The sequence below is a fragment of the Mytilus californianus genome, unplaced genomic scaffold (assembly GCF_021869535.1).
Source record: "Mytilus californianus isolate M0D057914Y unplaced genomic scaffold, xbMytCali1.0.p SCAF_2, whole genome shotgun sequence".
Classification (NCBI taxonomy): domain Eukaryota; kingdom Metazoa; phylum Mollusca; class Bivalvia; order Mytilida; family Mytilidae; genus Mytilus; species Mytilus californianus.
In genome coordinates this window covers 53,570,554-53,590,556 of record NW_026262668.1, presented here as the reverse complement: position 1 = coordinate 53,590,556, position 20,003 = coordinate 53,570,554, and the positions used below count along the sequence as shown (strand labels likewise).

The 20,003-nt window shown below is 32.1% G+C and overlaps 1 protein-coding gene across 2 annotated transcripts; it reads left to right on the top strand.

Annotated features, from left to right (window-relative positions):
* Positions 1 to 5,991: 5,991 nt before the first annotated feature.
* LOC127730024 (RING finger protein 122-like) lies at positions 5,992 to 19,764 on the top strand. 2 transcript variants are annotated; one of them, XM_052238074.1, is made up of 6 exons: positions 5,992 to 6,440; positions 10,816 to 10,942; positions 13,076 to 13,121; positions 14,138 to 14,212; positions 16,459 to 16,536; positions 17,495 to 19,764. In XM_052238074.1, exons 1-6 carry the CDS (start codon positions 6,346 to 6,348, stop codon positions 17,518 to 17,520), a joined length of 447 nt encoding a protein of 148 aa, XP_052094034.1. In that variant the 5' UTR covers positions 5,992 to 6,345; the 3' UTR covers positions 17,521 to 19,764. The 2 variants fall into 2 exon arrangements, with proteins under 2 accessions (XP_052094034.1, XP_052094033.1); XM_052238073.1 differs by having other exon boundaries at positions 6,010 to 6,440; positions 16,369 to 16,536.
* The last annotated feature ends 239 nt before the right edge of the window (positions 19,765 to 20,003 follow it).

Here is a 20,003-nt window from a genome sequence, read left to right as displayed (position 1 = left end):
AGCTGATCGAGCACAGCTGCATAACATGATAGAAGGCTTTTATATCATTGATGACTTCCCAAATATCGTCGGAGCAATAGACAGGACGCACATTAGGATAAAATCTGCATTAAAAGATGAACATTTATATGTGAACAGAAAAAAACTATCACTCTATTAATGTTCAAGGAGTATGTGACTCTGACATGAAATGTTTGAACATTGTAGCTAAATGGCCAGGTGCAACTCATAACGCCTTCATTCTAGCTTAAGTGAAATGTTTGAGGACGGAACAATTGATCATAGATGGCTATTAGGAGATAGTGGGTATCCATTTAGACCATGGCTTCTCACTCCTGTGCTGAACCCAACAATGAAAAATCATTAAAGATATAATGCTTCCACATGAAGACAAGGAGCGTTGTCGAAAGAAGTTTTGGAGGTTTAAAATCACGAACATAGATGCAAGTGTTGGCACATTTGCTTTACAAACCATTAAAATGCTGTGACATTTTTATTGCTGTGAATGTTTTACATAATATGTGTATAACAAATAGAATCCCATTGCTGGCAGACATTGACGGGAATCGCCCAGACCAGGGAAACATAAACAGTATTTCGGCCATTTGAATGATGGTGCAAATGTTTGAAACAGGGAGATAAATGGAAGATTTAGACATTGAATAAGTTGTATCATTGAAATACTTTTTTATGTTGTATTTTCTACCATTTCAACTACTAGACATTTATTAAATCCTCTACTTATTGTGCAGAAAGTTTATTAATCGTTCAATGCTTAGGTTGACAGCTTTAAAACAAAACAACAAAATACTAAACTCAATAATAATTCAAATGAATTAAGATAAACAAAAAAGTTGTAATGTAATATTATGCGAGTTATATAAATTTTCATCTAGCCATCATCAGGTGTGTTCAGTGTTTGTTGGTCTAACACTTGGATAACCATTTGTGCGAAATTAATGTTCATTTGTGCCATATACAGTTGGTGTTTCTGTTGTTCAATGTAAAATCGCTGTCTTTCTGTAGCAAGTTTTTCCGACTCCATGGTCAATCTCTGTTTTTCAACACGAAGCCTATCTTCTTCTACTTTCAGTCGTCTCTCTTCGATGGCAATCAAACTCTGTGTTGTTTTGTCCTCAAGCGTCTTCTTAGATTTCATTGTAGATTAGGCGATTGGTGACACTTCTGTCATACATGAATCCTTGGAGCTCTCTGTCAAGAGCGAGCATCTATGTTCTGAAATAGAATGAACTAATTTATATTCATCGGTTTTATATTGTAATAGATTGAAAATAACAGACAAAGAGCAATGCGAGTCTTAAAGATACACAAGCTAAATGCATCAAAATAGTTATGAACCCTTCTAATGTTAGTCCCGACACTTTGTTATACAATTATAGTTTAGCAAGATGTTGTTAAAGCAAACGAGTTATCGTACCACATGTGAAAAAATTGCACATGATGCACTAACGTATTTTATGTACTGTACTACAACTGTGTAAATTATAATATCGTTCTTATAAATATATATATATATATATATATAATAAAAATCCAATAAGCCTTTAAGGGACCTTTAAGGATTAGTTGCACTTACACCGTCGGAAGGAGAGACAGACGGACGGACAGTGTGGTTCCTAAATGCTCAAACTTTGTTTGCCAGGGGGTATAATAAACAATTAGGCACTAGAATTTGTATTGCATATTAATGGAGTAAAATTTAGGGGGGAGGGGGTGATACTAGTGTATACGTTTAACCCCGCTACTTTTTTATGTTTCTGTCCTAAGTCACACGCAATTTTGTGGCCCTTTATAGATTGCTGTTTAGTGTGAACCTAAGCTCCGCGTTAAAGGCCGTACCGTAACCTATAATTGCTTACATTAATTATATTGTGTATTGGATGGAGAGTTGTCTCATTGGCCCTCCAGGGGTGGATCCAGCCATTTTAAAAGGGGGTTCCAACACATGCAAGTCATATAAAAAGGGGGTTTCAACCATATTTCCCCATACAAAACTATTAGGTGTCCAACAAAAAGGGGGGCTAAAATCCCCGGACCCCCTTGATTAGCCACTGTCCTCATAACATCTTATTATTTTTTATAAAGAAACTTACCGTGTTCCATAGTCGAATTTAAACTTCTAGAATTCGGAAAGGTAGGGAAAGTGAAGTCCAAGACATTTGTTTTTCACTTCCATCAGCAGATGGTACAGATCCTGTGTCAGTTCCTCCTTCTATGTCTTCTATTTGGGTTTCTCCAATGATCCCGACGAATTTATCTTTAAGTTGAGTCACTTCCTCTGGTGGAAGTCCGCCGCCAGTCTTCCGTGTCTCGCGACGATTATTTGAAACAGCCTTCTTAACACTGCTCATGTAGGTCGTCCACTTCTTCCGTATCTCCTCTACCGTACGTTTATGGTCTGTGTGGTTTGTTGCATTAATTTTACAGCATATATTCTCCCAAATCTTCTTTTTGACACTATTTGTGATCACATTTGACAGTTTACTGAAAAACACTGACTTGTTCTTTTTCACGGCATCCAAAAGAGTTTGAAGCTCTGATTCTGTGAAATTTGGACTCCTTTTCCTGCTCACAACTAAATCTTTATAGGTTGACGGATTATCAAAATGATTTATCAACAATGAACATTCGATGTATTTATAGAAAGAATGCACGATTTCATCCTTTAACCTTCCTTATTATAACCGATACAGTGACAAATTGAATTCAACTGACTTGTACAAAAAAAAAAATCGTGATCATTTTATTCTTTTTTTTTCTCAATTTTGTATTTGAATTTTCATACGTATATTGGTGTATTATTAATAGATTATTTATATAAATTACACTTATTTTTTATATTAGTTTTGCAAATTATCTTATTATGGAATAAATTCAAAATTAATCAATACGTTTAGTAATTTATGGGAAACACATACTACATTTACATGAATTTTTCCATAAATCCATCTTCATATTTTAAAAATTTAAAGAACTTGCGACAGGTTTAGGAGATCTTTGCTAAGATCATTCTAGACAGCATCGAGGCGAGGTCTGAGATATGTCCTAAGATAGTCACAAGAGGATCATACGACATGTCCTAAGATATATCTTATGACAGGTCTTTGGATAGTTTCGTGAAACCGGCCCCTGGCTTATATCTTTTATGTCTTTTTGATAAGAAAATGATTTTACGTACATGTATGCTTGTAACACCAATAGTTTGTTTGGCAAATAATGAAACGTTTGAGAGCATCGAAACTTAACAAGGGTTCAACAGAACAGACATTTGGATCTAAGAACTTTGCTTGAGAGGGTTGGAACCTTAATTTTGAATATTAACAGTATTCATTAACAGACAATATAATGTAAATTATGGCAATACCCAGATCTTGTTACTAATTTTGTATATCTATTACAAATAATCAAAGCAATTTGTTGACGACTCTCTATAAGACAAAACTACCGTCAATAATATTTTAAATGACACAAATTAAAGAGAAATCGGTCAATCGAACGAAAAAAAGGTTGCAAATTTATCCGAATATCACATTGGAAAAGTAAAGCTTCAAAATATGACATTATTGATATAATGTCTATAATTAATGCAGAATTAACAGTCAACAAATGCATACGCTGAAGGTCACATCATCCTGGCAATTATTATCAGCACTACAGACGATGACATGTCGTAATGAAAAGTAATAGAAAGTTGGGAGGAATATTAACATACATTGTCACTGAGTTAACATGTAGTTAGAAAAGCTATACATGTTCATATAGATTGCACTTCTTTAAATATAGAAAATGCAATTTCCCATGGGAACTCCTTTTACGGCTAAAACTGTGCCACCTTTACTATGTAAACAAACATATCCTAGAATGGAAAGTTTAGATGCACTACTATTTTTTTCAAAGGTCAAAACATAGGGTTGTGCGGCATATTTTCATTTATATGCCTCGAATTTCTAATAGTTTAAACTTATACTAAAATTCTGTACTACCCCTCCTTTCACTGTGTGTCTTCCTCAGAACTCAATTTGGCCGCTATCCATGTGCATTTATACTGGTAACAGTCCCAACTTGTGTCTTTACGAGATGAAGCATAGAGATCATACCAGTAGGTAAACAAAACAAAATATCTATGAATATTAAAACTTCTCCCCAAAAGAGGCGTGGTTCGTGAAATAGCTGTATTTACAAAGTACAACCTTAAGGTGACAGTAGTTTACCGATGTTCAAATCTAGCAAATCGTTTACCGATGTTCAAATCTAGCAAATCGACGAGGAAGAGACAAATCAAGGCAAAAACTTAAACTGAGGTAATCTCACGAAATCTAAAGAAACGAGACTGGGTTCGTCGACAGGATGAGAGTAACCTGTTAAAATGCATCACCCGCCCTTCGATTCCAAACTCAGCCAAATTGTCTCAATAGGGAATAGGACACAATCAGAAAATTTTAAGTCAGACGTCTTTACTGGTTTCTAAAGATTTAAGATCGCTAAAATATGTCACTAGTGAGTTGAGACACCGACACATCATATCGGTCAACAAATTCTTGATGCTGAACATGAACATCATATATTTTCGATTTCACTCTATCTTCTTCATAACTCTGAGCAATATTTTTGTAAGCAGCACGCCCCCTATTAACGAAGTCCGTATAGTGTGAACATGCACCAGCATAACGTATTTACAGAAATATTAACGCCATTCGACGGAGCAGATGGTATGTTACTGCCGACAGAACAGAGTAAAATAGTATCTTTCCCAGCATTGTAATAGACACATATGGGGTAAAACTTAGAAAATCGAAACTTGCCGAAGCTTTCATGAATATTGGAAATTATTTTAGAAATTGTGACATCAACCACTAAATGACGCCTTTAAAGATAGTGTATAGTTTGATATGATTGTGGAAAATATCTTACTTTCGTTTAAAAGACTCACAATATATGCAAGGAGGTTTTTGGATTCAACAATTGTTCATCTGTCATTATTATTGGTTTCCTACATGTCTTGATTTTGACCCTATAGTTTTTAAAATGCATAACAGGACAAATGAAAGAAGAAACATAAAAAATCAATAAATTCTAAATAAAAAACTGACGACTGAGCAAAAATACCCGTACCAAAATCTGTTTGACCTCAGGTGCCAAGGAAAGACTTTACTACCGTTCTGTGGTAGGAGTCAGCATGATCTTCTTAACTTATGGCCCCCATTTTATGATACGTCACAAACGATGATGTTATAAATGAGAAAGAGATTATAATGGCTAAAACATATTGAAAAAATCCATAGCAAAACAACATCTTAATATCATACCACGAAGTTGAAGATAATGATAGCTTTTTCTTTTCTTTTTCTTGAGAAGTCCTTGTATGAAGCGAATAATTTAGTCGACGAGAAAATGAGCACTGGAGATGCCGACCTTATGAACTGTTTTTTTTTATTCGTTTCCACTAGGTCCAAATAACGTGGATTTGAGCAACTATTGTCTTATCTATCAAAAATAACAAAACTAAACTTCAATTACATTTAATATTTCACATTTTTAATAGAGGTGTATATAAAATTTAAAACAAACACATGTACATATCCACGTACTTACACTTGTTTTATTTTTCTCTTTGTGTTAAATGATACCCGATATTGTTTTAATGCAGTTTATCCTTTTGACTGGCACGTTTCGGATCAACTTCTCTAAGGTACTTGCAACTGTAGACAAAGCAATTGTATCTTGATACTGAAATATGAACTTGTCTTATGATAAAGTTTACTGCATGAACTGGTTGTTGGACTATACATATATTATCTATTAATGTCTTAGTGTTTTTTTGAGGAATAACGAAATTTATTAGCACAAAATAGGAAATGATCTAGACAAAAAATGTGTACGTTAAATGCATTTGAAAGGTAAAAATAAACAGTTAAAATTTCTTTAAAACAAAAGCCTTCCAAAGATCATTTTTTGTCGCGTTTAAATCCAAGAAAGGATAACCATTGAATTTATTAGGTAAAGAAGATATATAGTTCATCGACAAGGACGTCTTACCATAAGTGATTAAACTGTGTTACCTGACTGCGAATTAATCATATCACGTTCAGAAATGAAACAGATACTTACAAATTTCTTACATAACTAATGTTATAGCTAAGAAGGTACTGCACATTGCATAATTCAGCATTAATTATCCATACTGTCTAGATTATTTCAGTAACTTTAAATTCGACCACTGAATTCATTACAATAGGTCAGAACACAAACAGTAGGATCACAGACTTAATAAACTAATACCTGTAATCAAATTGACGTATAATTTTTAAAGCAACACAATATGCGATGAATGACAATCAACGAAAGACATCCATTTTCCTGGCTATTCTTGGGTCAATATTATTGATAGTATGTTCAGGATTATACTCGTTTACTAAATGGTATGTATCGTATATATTGGTGCTTAAAACATCTGTTTCCATCAAAATACAAAAGATGCTGTAATGTTCATATTCGGTTCTGCTGATCGGAATCAGGTATAGAGTTTCACTGTCACATGGCATTTGTTCGTATGTAAACAAAAATAAATACACATCTTAAACTACTGGATCAATTGCGACAAAAAAGTTCTGCATCATTCTTCAAAAATGAACAAAAGGAGTCTTGAGTAAACTCCAATGAGACAGCAACACAACACCACAAGAAATGAAAAAGAACTTGTGAAAAAGAAGCGAAAAATACCAAAAGGATATCTTTCAAATCTCATAAGCCGAAACGAAACGGAGAACGCCATGGCAAAATGGAATAACGACGTAAAGACAAACAAAGTCTTAGCAACACGAACCCCACCAAAAACCCAGGTTGATCTAAGATGTTACGGAAGGGTAATCAGATCATGCTCCTCAGCACCGCTGTGTTGCTTATAGTAGGTACAAATTCTATGAAAAAAGTCTCATTAGGTCACAATCGAGAAACAGAGGACAAGGAATTGTCCTTGGAGTTCGGTATTTTTGTTATTATAGTTTTTACGACAATTGTAAAATATTCGTGGTCAACTGACAAAGATATTACAAACCGATCAATCAATTCGTGATGGCGTCCTCTAAAATTTTAAATGGATGACTTCAACTCTACCAGTTGAAACAATAGCTTCCTTATAAGCAGTAACCATCTATCAAGGAAATCGGGATAAGAATATTATATCAACTGAGAGATATATGCAGGTGCTGCTGGAAAGTTGCTTCATAGAAATGGAAAGTTCACAATTGGGAAGTTGAAATCATACTTTTTGTCGTAAATGTTTGTCAGAAACCGACCTTCATTGTCATCATTTAGATGTACATGTAAGTCAAGATATGAGACCTACTTAAATATATATGTGGTAATCTTCATATTAAGTTCGATGGGATAGATGCGTTCAACAAACCAAACTTTGAATTATTTAATGAGAGGACATCGTAAATATAGCGGAAAGAGAAGTTAAAGGAACGTGCTAGCTTCTTTACGTTTTTTCTTAGAAAATCCTATATGAAGTCACTTATGAATAAAGGAACAAGTCGGTATGATAAGGAGCACAGTTGGTTCCTATAAGAATACAGATTGTTCCTACAACAAAGTATCTGTATCTTCGTTGGCCATTCTCTTATGTGCAATATGGTTGGACTAATTATTTCAATTCGTCTTTAAGAAGTTACAAATAGGGAATACTAGTGCAAAGGGCAGAGAAGTCAAATGTTTTATACTATTGCAATAGGAAAAAGGTTTATTAAATCAGGGATTTCGTTACCATAAATTACTTAAAACATTTACTAAATTCTTTCAAAGATACAAAGATTTGATTAGTAAATATGTCTGTACCTGTAGAAAACTTATTAAAATAGTGTTTCACATCCTAAATGTTACGGTAATATTGTACTAAAAAGCGCGGAAATCACTAAGTGATCCGTGTGAACTCATCGACCCTTTAAACAAACTTATTAGTAAAGATTGTCTTATTAATGTTGTAATAAGATCTTTGAATATTGTTTACATTGGCACTAACATCGATTTTGTCATCAACAAATTAAAACATAACTAAATTTGTATTCTTTTCGAATGGGTTTTGGATGTATAAATACACATCCACGTTTATTTTCTATTTAGAGATTGCTTTATATATCTATATATAACATGATACATATTTATTATAAGGTTATATCCTAACGATCCTACTGCCTGTCGAAACTTTTATTTTGGCATTGCACGTCATGTTTTCTTTGACTGTCCATGGCGTTAAAACACTTAATACCTGGGATGTGTTTAAATTGATTTTAGTATCTGATGCATGATTTTTTTTATTTATTGTTTTTGGCTTTTAACTAGCTTTCAGTAACTGAGAGTACTCTCAAATCGTACTTTCGTGTTAAGTTGACCTGTTGCCATAATTTGTAATGCATTTCTGTAATTCAATGTTTACTTATTTTGTGTTATATCTCGTCTCACTATGTTTAATATGTACCACCAAGTATTTAGTATGACGATAAATATTCACTTCAGTACTCGCACTCTGAACAACAAATCTATTAATATGGTAAAAAAAAATAACGTACTCCTAACAACAAAATTATTATATTTAAATTTACCTGTGTACGTAGTTTTATTTAACGCCATTTTGTCCAAGATTAGAGTTGGCTTATTGACACTCTGATTCATCTAATTTTATTAATACCTGTAACGTCTATGTTATATAGGCACCTACGTTTAAATATTGTATTTATAGTGTGTCAAAGATCAAACTTATTCGTTTTGTATATGTTTACTTGTTTTTGTTTTAATGTCTTTTTGATCGAGTTAAGCCATTTCAATTGATATTTTATAGTGTGTCTTTTTTATGTTGTAATGTTGTAATGTTACACTACTGTATCAGGTTAGGGTGAAGGTTGGCGCCTGTTAAAACGTTTAAACCCGATGCATTTTTATGCACCTGTCCTAAGTTGTTGTTCAGTTGTTGTCGTTTGTTGGTGTGGGTCATTTTGGGGCCCTTTTTATCTTGCTGTTCGGTGTGGGCCAAGGCTCCGTGTTGAAGGCCGTACTTTGACCTATAATTGTTCCACTCTTATATATTTTGACTTGGATGGAGAGTTGTCTCATTGGCACTCATACCACATCTTCTTATTTATATTAGACTGTACGTACTGAAACAGATCTAATGAAGTCCAAAGTATCCACACCTGATTCACATCGTCCTTAGAGTAGCACGTTTCATATTTACTCTGAGGACCGGTTTTTATTGTTGATAAAACTGATGTTAATAGTTTAAAAAGAGGTTTCTTTGGTATTTAGTACAATGAAGGTAGATTCAGTTCTTCATCTTTGGTTGCCATTCCACAGGAGCAAAGCAAAGAAATGTTTTCTTTTAAATTGTGACGAATAATCAAGGTGGTCGCCTAACTATCGAAAGAACATAAGGGCCGAAAAGCAAAATGGTAGCTTAATATTTTTCGCTAAATATTTAGCTGATATTTAGTATATAGATATACGACAAGTACTTGGACATAATACGCGAGTTTCATTCTAATATTCCTAATGTTGTCCTAATAACTGTATTTAAAAAAAAATACAAATGATAATTGTATATTCTTTTTAACCCTTCTTTGCAGATATTGAAATGATATTGTGTAATGTGTAGTTACAAATTACATTGATGTTTCAAATTAGTATAAAACGACGGATTTTGGTCTTATAATTGCATCGTCATTAACTCTGGATTGCTGTTCTGGTTTAAGGGAAATTTGAAAATTTAAATATGCACAATGATTTGCTACATATCGAATTATATTTGTTTATACTTGTGAATAAAAGGAGATGTGAGTTATACGTCAATAAAACACCAACTCAACAGCACAAATACCCAAACATATTCAGAAGTAAAAGGTTTTATTTTGAAATGTGCGATGATATACTTTTGACCTCAATAAAGCCATAGGCCTTAAGACTTTACATTAGAACAATATAAAAATAAGGAGATGGGGTATTATTACCAATGAATCATCAAAGTTCAAATGAAGTGGATGTAAGCAATTATAGCAACTATACGACCTTCAACAATGAGAAAAACCCATACCGTTTAGTCGGCTATAAAAGGCCCCACCATGAAAAATATTGAACAATTCAATTCAGAAAACTAACAGCCTATATATTAAGTTACATCCATAGTAACTAGGGAGGTGAATATGTTTCTATGGGTTTATAAAGTGAAATTACACTTCCATATTCCCTAATTTTCTTCGACAATTTTTACCAAACATTCAAGAAAAGGATGAACAAGGTCCTGTGTGTGAAGTTTAGTACAAACAAAGAGGTATTTGCGTGTTCAATCTTACATAACTTTTATATTTCATTGCTTTGGTTTTAATATTTCAGGTTGAAAACCCAAATGAAAATATTTAAAACCTCAACCTAGGGACATTCATTCTAAATGCCATTATGAAAACTTGAAAGTTTAAGATAAATGGTATCTAGTCTCAATTAATGATTCTTATACAAGGTTGGATATCAAATATTCATAGGTATTTCCCTATATTATTAGATTTTGCTGTATATTAGGCTCATTTTAAAAGTAACTCAATATGGCTTACATTATATTATTTGTTGGCTGAAATTGAATGCAAAGTTCGACTGCAGATTTTTATATACATTGGGTGAAATAGTCAATGTTTTCTTCGATGATTGCTTCCTAGTATTTCGAAACTGTTTTGTCATATGCATATCGATATTATTTATATGATAGCAAATTTTGAGACATCATTGCTGTATTCAGCTACTTTCTCTTTTCAGGCGAAAGTCGGAGCTTTCAAATCAAGATATCATAGCTACAATTAGTATAACAGCTATTTCGATATTAGTCTTAGTTCTATCATTGGTAGCCTGCTGTAAGGGATGGCATAAGGTTCATGCTCAAAAGGTTTGGATTTGTAGGAGATTTTATTCAAATCGATAGAATAATAATAATAATAATAATAATAATAATAATAATAATAATAATAACAATACCAATTGATGATAGAACAATATCTCCAGTTTGTGCAGACAGCTCATCAATATTGTCCTCATTTAGTTTAGGTTTTTTTCAAATAAATTAAGAGGTGGATGATACCAAGGGGGTGTTCAAAACTCATAAGTCGAGAGAAACTGACTACGCCATGACATTAAAATGAAAGACGACGAAAAGACAAACAACTTCAAAAATCATTACATAGAAAAGTAACTATTGAGCTTCACGAACCCACCAAAACTATGGGTGATTCAGGTGCTCTGGAAGGGTAAGCAGATTTTGCTCCACTAGTGCCACTCGACGTGTTACTCCTATAAGATGCGTTGATAATTGATATTCAGTTATCAGGAATCATGCAATGGTAGATTGGTAAGTGACCCTTATCTAACCATAAAACATCACCAAATTGGTAATCCATTGCACTTGTAAATTAAGTAAAACCTTAAAGATGACCGAATTCTAAAAACGAAACACGTTTTTTAGGGAAAGAAATAGACAAGACTGTTACTGGTAGCTTTAAGTGTGAGTTCAAGTTGAAATTTGTGATTGGGCAGTTGAAAAAAAAATATTTTGTTGTACATTTTATGGAATGTCAAACCTGAAATTCACATTTGCTTATTGAAAACAACAAACATTCGAAAAGGAAAGACAGATTTATGACATTATACATAACATATTATATAATTTATGTGTAATTATCTTTAATAAAGTTTCACTGTAACACATTAGATTTTTTTTAAGGCATCATTATTATTGTTTTATATACCAACCTATACGATTAGACACTTCCTTACCTTAGTAGTGATTGTTCATTAAAACCAATTAAAGTTTGACTTGCTTGTTGTATGTAATAGAAAAGTATAAGAAGTTATTAATCTTTCAGTACTAGCATATTTTTCCAACGTTGAGTTACAGTCAAGCCGAACTCCAAAGCCTAAAGCCTGACAATAACATAAGATATGAGTTTTAATATGTTACTGTTTGTCTTTATCCAAATATCAATGTACAAACAAACATAAAAAAAATTAAGAAATTGATAATGCCAATTAAAAGATCGATCTTTGATGTACAAAAAAAAAAAAAAAAAAAAAGAATAATCGTTTTTTTTTGTGAATTTAAGCAAACTCTTTGAAAGTGTGGTTCGGACATTACGCCTGTGAAAAAGAAAGTACCATTTGGTCATTAACGAAGAAATTAGACAACTTCCTAGCTCTAATATAAAAGTCAAATGAACAAACAATTAATAATCATTTCATTGATAACTAAAGATGAAACAACTCGAACCTCAACAAAACAGATGAACATACGAGATAAAGTATTATATAAACTCATTATAGATACATTGTACCAGGCTTAAATATTTTTACGACAGCCGCGCGTCTTCAAATGATTCATCAGTGACGGTCGAATTAAAAACGTTAAAAAGGCAAAATAATGTACGAAGTTGAAGATCATTGAGGACCCAAAAGTCCGTAAGGTTTTGCCAAAAACAGTTAAGATAACCTTCTCTTGGGATAGAAAAATTCAAAGTTTTGTAAACTGTCAATTTTTAATTATGACCATATCAGTGATATTTGATGTCAACATGAAGTCCAATATCAAAATGATTTTTACGTATCGTATACGTAGGACCAAGAAATTATTAAATTGTCAAATAATTTCGCAATATAGGAGCTTATAATACGTATAACTTAGGGGTTCTTCTTGTTTTAAACTAACTGACCCTTAATTAATGCTTTCTTTATGATTTTGACTATCGTAAACGTTTAACCGGGTTTCATCAGAATTTTAAAAAAACAGGTTCAGAACATAAGTCTTTGAAAATAAGTGTCCGAAGGGCTTTTCTGGAATAACTTAACCAGAATCACTCAAACCTAAAAAAATTGAACATCAAGGAAGTATACGTACTTCCTAAAATAGCTATATGACCAAAATAATCTAATAATATTATCAATTTATGTGACATTGAGTGTGCTTTTTCGGGGAATTCCTAAAACTGGACACAAGCTTATTATTATGCTTATATAATGTATCTTGTTGCAGAAAATACATCGAAAGACATCATACATTCCTGTAACAATACTTATGGGTAAGTTATGTAAGGGGGCACAATGTACAAATATACATTTAATAATTTGGAGGTAATCACAGGAAGTCACTTCAAATCACTTATCAAAATGAAAGCTGTTTTGTTGTTTGTCTTATATAAAGGATACACTTTACTACAGCTTATCATTTTAAATAATTTTGTTTTCAAATTATTTATGTTTTAATTACGAAAAGAAATCCTAGTATGTATTATATACTTTTTCATGTTATCCCCTTCTACCCCCACTAAAAAAAAACAACCTATAAAATGCATAAAAGTATGAAAATATCAAGGGGCAATAAAATAATCCTTAACAAAGAAGAGAACGTAATGACTAACAAAATAATACAAGCAGAATTCTCAAAATATCTGCACATCAAACTAATTTAAAAGATAAACCAGCAAGAACCTCACCTTAAACTGAGCTCAGGTGATTTGGAAGAGTGAGTCGTTCCTGATCCATTATTGGCAAAATGGTATTGTTCCTGAAAAGTCAAAGTACAATGGTTAGACACTAGCACACACACACAAACACATGGAAAAGATGATTAATTAAGGCACATCTCACATGGAACATTTACGTGGTTATGATAACATTAACGGCATCAATTTTTCTACACCAGACGCGCATTTCTACAATAAATATGTCTTCTTAATGCCCAAGGCCAATATGTTGGATAATCCAACGTAATACAAACATAGAAGAGCTAACATAGGAATTTTCGGATAAGGTAAACCAAGGCATGATTGTGTCCTTATCAGTATTGAGAGTCTTCGGTTCAATAGCTTCCTTGCAAACAGCATTGCTCTATCAATAAAATCATGTAAATCAAAACAGGGATATAAAACACAATCTAAATAAATTATTTAAACGAATTTATATCCAAAATCCAGTGCGATTTAACAACTTTTAGACTTTGAACCCGTGTGTGTATAAATACATAGGTTATTGCCTCTCTTTGATTTTGAAATGATGGCTTACGTTTCATTATTTATTTTTAACTTTTCATCTGCAGGGTCGAACTGTGGTATTTGCATTGAACAAAAGGATTCAAACAGGGAAAAAGTAGTAAGGCTCACCTGTGAACACAGTAAGTTGCATCAATAAAATACGGCTAACAAAAATATAAGAGAGAGACCATTTGAAAATTTCTGTCACTTGATTTTTAACGGAAGAATAAATTAGCCAGACAGGTACAAAACTGACATGTCAATTTGAGAACCACTTTGATAGAAGAAGAAACGTCGGAGGTTATGTGGTTGACAAAGTAAACATATATTTCGTGATTATTCTTCTGTCCAACGGGAGGAGGACTTTGCCATACAAACAGTCTCTGCTCAAAATTAAATTAGAATTCTTAAGCCTTAAATATTTAGTCTCGCGCATATAACAAATAATTTCAAAGTGTTTCAGTTAGAAAAGCTATTCGTGCAATTTTAAATTATAATTAGCTAAGTCTATGACAAAATTGGTCAACCTACATCAATTCAAGCTTTCTTCTTTCCTTCTTTACTTTTTTGAAACCTTAAAACCTACGTATTGAAAAAAAGGCATTTAAAAGTGTGATTAAATGATTCAGGTCACTGTCTATCTGGAAATACTATTTAAAATTTAAAAAAAATATCATTTAACTTTTTCGTTGTAAATATGCGTGACAAAATAACTTGGATCTGTACAAAATCTCTTTTACTAATCTGAAACTAACTAAAATGATACTATAAAGTTCAAATATCAAACAGATAAAAATTGGAGGACTGGATTAAACAAGTCTTACTTTGTTTCATGTTTGTACTGGGCGGAAGTCAATTTATCTACTATTTCTTTAGTATAAAATTAAGTTGTGTTATAATTGCGAATTGGACTACTATCCACCTGAGTCCAAATGACGTGAATGCATGCAACTTTATAGGTCACAGTATTGTTTGTCATTTTGATCTTAACAGGATCGGAAAAGTCTGCATATTAAAGTCATGTTCATCTTGCAGTCAATTCAGTACTGTTCGGTAGCATTTCAGACAATTCAGTTGATGTGCACAGGTTAATAGCGGCTACTGCGAAGTCTGAACAAAGACTGAACAGATCTTAATTAACTGCAAGCGAAATGTCTGAACAGTACTAAATTTACCGCAGTGACTGAAAACTGAAAATGACGTAATAATCATTTTAGTCTTTTAAGAGCTATTCAGATCAAAACGATCATTTCAGATCAAGATTGGTTTACGAGACTAGTGCAGTCTTGTTAATTTACGCAAAGTTTTTCTCTGAACTCTGTTCATGCTGTTAAGTCACAGTTGTTTGCATATCAAACTACCATCAACATAATATTAGCAAATGCTATTATAAATAAAAGAATTTCACGAATGTTTATGTATTTTACCACATTTTGTTCGTAATTAAATACTGAAAGTGGCATTATATTATCAAGTATTTTGTTTTCCTACTTATCAAGTGCATCAGTAAAAACAATAAATAATAAAACAAATCCAATAGAATCCAGAATCATACTAACTATTGATTTTAGTAACATCCTGGGTCCTACTAGACAACCCAGAATCCTCATAGTCGAAAATCTGGATATCAAACTTTCTACTAGTAGATATAGGAATTCTGATTTGTACTGAATTCTAATTAGTATAAATCAGAATTCAAATTTCTACTAGAAGGATCTTGGACCCTACCAAATTCTAATTTGTACTGTTACATATATTTATTTGCTATTGTAATGAAGAGTTGAATATGACATGATACTGATAATGTTTTTGTAAAATAGCATGGTAACAAAGCATCGCCATTCCTCCCAAAAATCCGTATTTTTCTGATCTCTTACCATTTATTCATTGTTTTGTCAAAAGAGAGTCGAAAGAAACCAAAGGGACATTCAAACTCATTAGTAAAGTCAAAAACAAACTGAAAACGCCATGGCAAAAAAAGAAAAAACGACCAAAAGACAATCAACAGTATACAAAACACAACATAGAAAATTAAACACTGAGCAACACGAACCCCACTAAAAAGCGGGGTTAGTCATAGGCGCTACGGAAGGGAAAGCTGATCCTAATTCACACGTGACACCTGCCATGTTACTACTATTACATATGTTGATAAGTTATACTAGTATTCAAGTTTTTCAATGTTTTAAAAATCATTCATTAAGTTTCAAATGTTTACTGGTTCATAAAATTAACATCATTTTAGTTATACTAAGTCAATTCGAGGCTATTACAAGATTAATATGTATTTTTTCAGCATTTCATAAGAATTGTGTCAATAGATCATTAGACACACAATTGAAATGTCCCATATGTAGACAAACTCCTTCAAATTTTTCCTCTGTAGAACGTGTTCTATACAGGATGTATGGAACAGTCAGCAAGAAAATCCAATCCATGAAAACAAGGGAGATAAATGATTCAAGTAAGACATGTATCATAATGAAATAGAAAAAAAAGTATAACAAAAATACCGAACTCCAAGGCAAATTATCAGATAACACTTTTTATACCGCCTCGGTTATTAACTGCGACTAGTGAAATAGGCAAACATATGTAGTTAACTTCTTTGTCATTTTGTCTCTGGTGGAGAGTTGTCTCATTGGCAATCATACCACATCTTCTTATATTTATAAAAAATAAATTGACACGTCCCAAATAATTCAAAAAATTGGAAAAAAAAAAAGTTAAGTTTATATATTTAAAGAATTAGCCTATATAGTGTCAAGCTGGCGAAAGACAACATGAAAAATATATACATGTAGGTTACAGCCAACTGTGTTGCAATGATTATTTTCAATAACGTATGAACAGCAAACAAGACACAAACATTTATATCGCGTGTATATATAGAGAATATCATATGGCTGTTTTTAATATCACACTCGTATCAACCCGAGATACCAATATAATCCCAAGAGCTCATATACACTTTATTACATAACTTAAATAGAAGTTTTTCGTGTGACATGACGTTATCCAGATTAAGCGCTTGAAAAATCCTTGCAACCGGGACTGATATCGATTGCATGACGTCATACAGGTTAGAGGTTTAATAAAGCCTTTGCAACCGTGACAGATATCGATATCATCACGGATAGCTGATACAGCACGATTGCCATTGCTTGTATTACAATACAATTTACTTGTATTTACTACTAGGTACATAATGAAAATGTTTATTGCATGATTATTTCATTATTCAAATGTTTTCATTAGCAAATTGAATATATAATTGAACAATATATGAGCAACAGGAAGTTAAGCTATCAACAAGCAACCAATGAATAAAAAAATACATATCTAATTAAAAAAAAAAAAAAAAACGCAAAATTTATAGTACTCTTTAAAAAATTGCCAACATCTTATGTATTCTTTTTCAGTTAAAAATGAAAGTACATCAGTATAATTGCAGTATGAATCTATTGCGATATCTACAAACAGCGAACTTCATTACCTTCAACATACGGAACACTAAGTTTATTTAATTCTGATATTAATATATATTTTTTGATAGATGAGACCGAGTTGGCTAGTTAGACGGATTAGTCTCTTAAAGGTTTTGTGATTTCATAACGACAAATGAGTGTCTTGGTGGATGGAAGCGTTCATATTGATGGATGATTGGACGCGCGAATGTAGTGGGTGGATGCGTTCATTTTGATGGATGATTAGACAAATAAGTGATATTGGGGATGGATACGTTAATATTGATGGATGATTGGACGAGAGATGTTCTTGGTGGATAGTCGATTCATATGGATGAATGATTGAACGAATAAGTGATCTTGACGGATGGTAGCGTTCATATGGATTGATGATTGCAATTTTATAAAATGTTGATACATTTATATGGATTTTTTTATTATGAAACAGTGTAACTTTACATACATTGTATCTACGAAGACTATATTAGAAACTTTCATATACATTGATAAGTTATAACTAATGCTACAGTCTTTCAAAACATGTTGAAAATCAAGCATTATACAAATCTATTTTTTCAAAGATTGATTATTAAATTAGTTTCTCCTGTCAAAGAAATGTGACACAATAATGTACAATAACTCAGGATAATTTTAAATGCTTATTTCATATATATATTTTTTTGGTTACAAGAAATTATTTCTCTTTCGAATACCTCGCATTAATTTTATATGTTATATATAATGCATATTTTAAAGTTTTTCTTGAAGTTTAACACACCGAGGGGTGTCAGGATTGGTCAAATGAAAGACCGACCGTAGGGAGATCTTTCTTTGGGCAATCCTGACACCCCGTGGTGTGTTATACGACAAGAAAAATCTTAAAATATGCATTATCTGACTTATTATATATCGTCAACAAATATTATTTTCTGCAAAAATTTACAGTATTTCCATCCTATTTTACCGACCACACTAAATTAAGATATTCTTTTCTGATGTGTTCATTTGTAATGTGTAATAAAACTCACTAATTTATCTAGATATATAAACTTTAGAAATCATTGTCCAGTTTTAATAGGAATATTACTGTAACTGCATGAAGCAAGACACAAATGAAATGTTACGGTATATGAAAATTTCAAGTCACTTTGTAAGTAATTTATTGTATCAACTTTGTTTATGAAAGAGGAACGCTATGTTTTTTTTGTTGTTGTTTATTTTCATTCCGTTTTTATCGCGGAAAAGCATCTTATTTTTTCAGCAATTTTTGAAACGAATAATTCAGAATAACTGTTTTCTCTCTTTTGTCTGGTAATACCACTTTTTTTATTTATAAAACTCAAGAATCAGGATTTAATATTATACCCCCTCCCCATTTTAAAGTACGTGGGTGTGATTCTATAGAAAAAAATATTTGTCCATTTGATCATTAGATAAAGTAAAAGGTATATTAATATGTAAAAAAAAAACTGGCATGAAGAGCACGAATTCATGATGCATGTACATGTAACACGAAAAACGAATATCCATAGGTCAAAGTATATTTTCCAATATAATATGAATAAATAAGATTTTCACAATTCTACACACGAATGTGTTAAATCTGGCTTTTTTATGAAAAGTTTTGCATTATTAAATTAATCTCACATAGTATCCCTTTATTGTAGCGATAAATTAACTAAACTTCACATTATTTATTTTGAAAGTTGAAATGTGTGTCAACGGCAATTTTTGGTATGTCAGTCCATTAAACGGAGGAAAGGATTGTTTTCTGCATTAAACCTGCGAATATGGAAAATAAAAAAGTGAACCCTCAATTGGCAACAACACACGATAGATATCAAAAGAATTAAATGTTTAAGTAAATTAAAGTTTGCGTTCTAATCAAGAAAATAATGACCTTATACAGGTCATTATTTTATGCCTTGAAGTACATTTCATTGAAACTTGGTATCGTCCGGGTTGATTCTTCGAAAGAATGACCTGTCGTTCTGAAAGAAAATAACTCCATGTAGGTATATAAGTAATGTAATAATATTTCGACATTGAAAATTATTTTAATAGACTAATGTTTGATGACTATCTTAAAAATAACAATTAGTGAACTAGAATCCTAGGAGACTACTATATATGCATGTATTCCAATATTGAATATCAGTAATGTACAAGTATATTTATGGGTAATTGTCTTATATACAAACGTTTAACTTAAATGATTTACAATACTTTGTTTAAATTGGTTTATGTTGCAGATGGAATAAGATTCCCGGAGTGCTTTAAAGATCATTTTTGTGTATTTTTTCTCAAAATGAAAACATTTTTTTTCATAAATTACGTGAGTACGATGCGCTTTTCTTGATTAATCTTCATCATGAACGCTTGAACCTCAACATTTAAAAGCCAGGGATGTATAAATACGTAGAAACGTTAGGAGCTATATGGCCCGAGAACACAGTTATTTCGT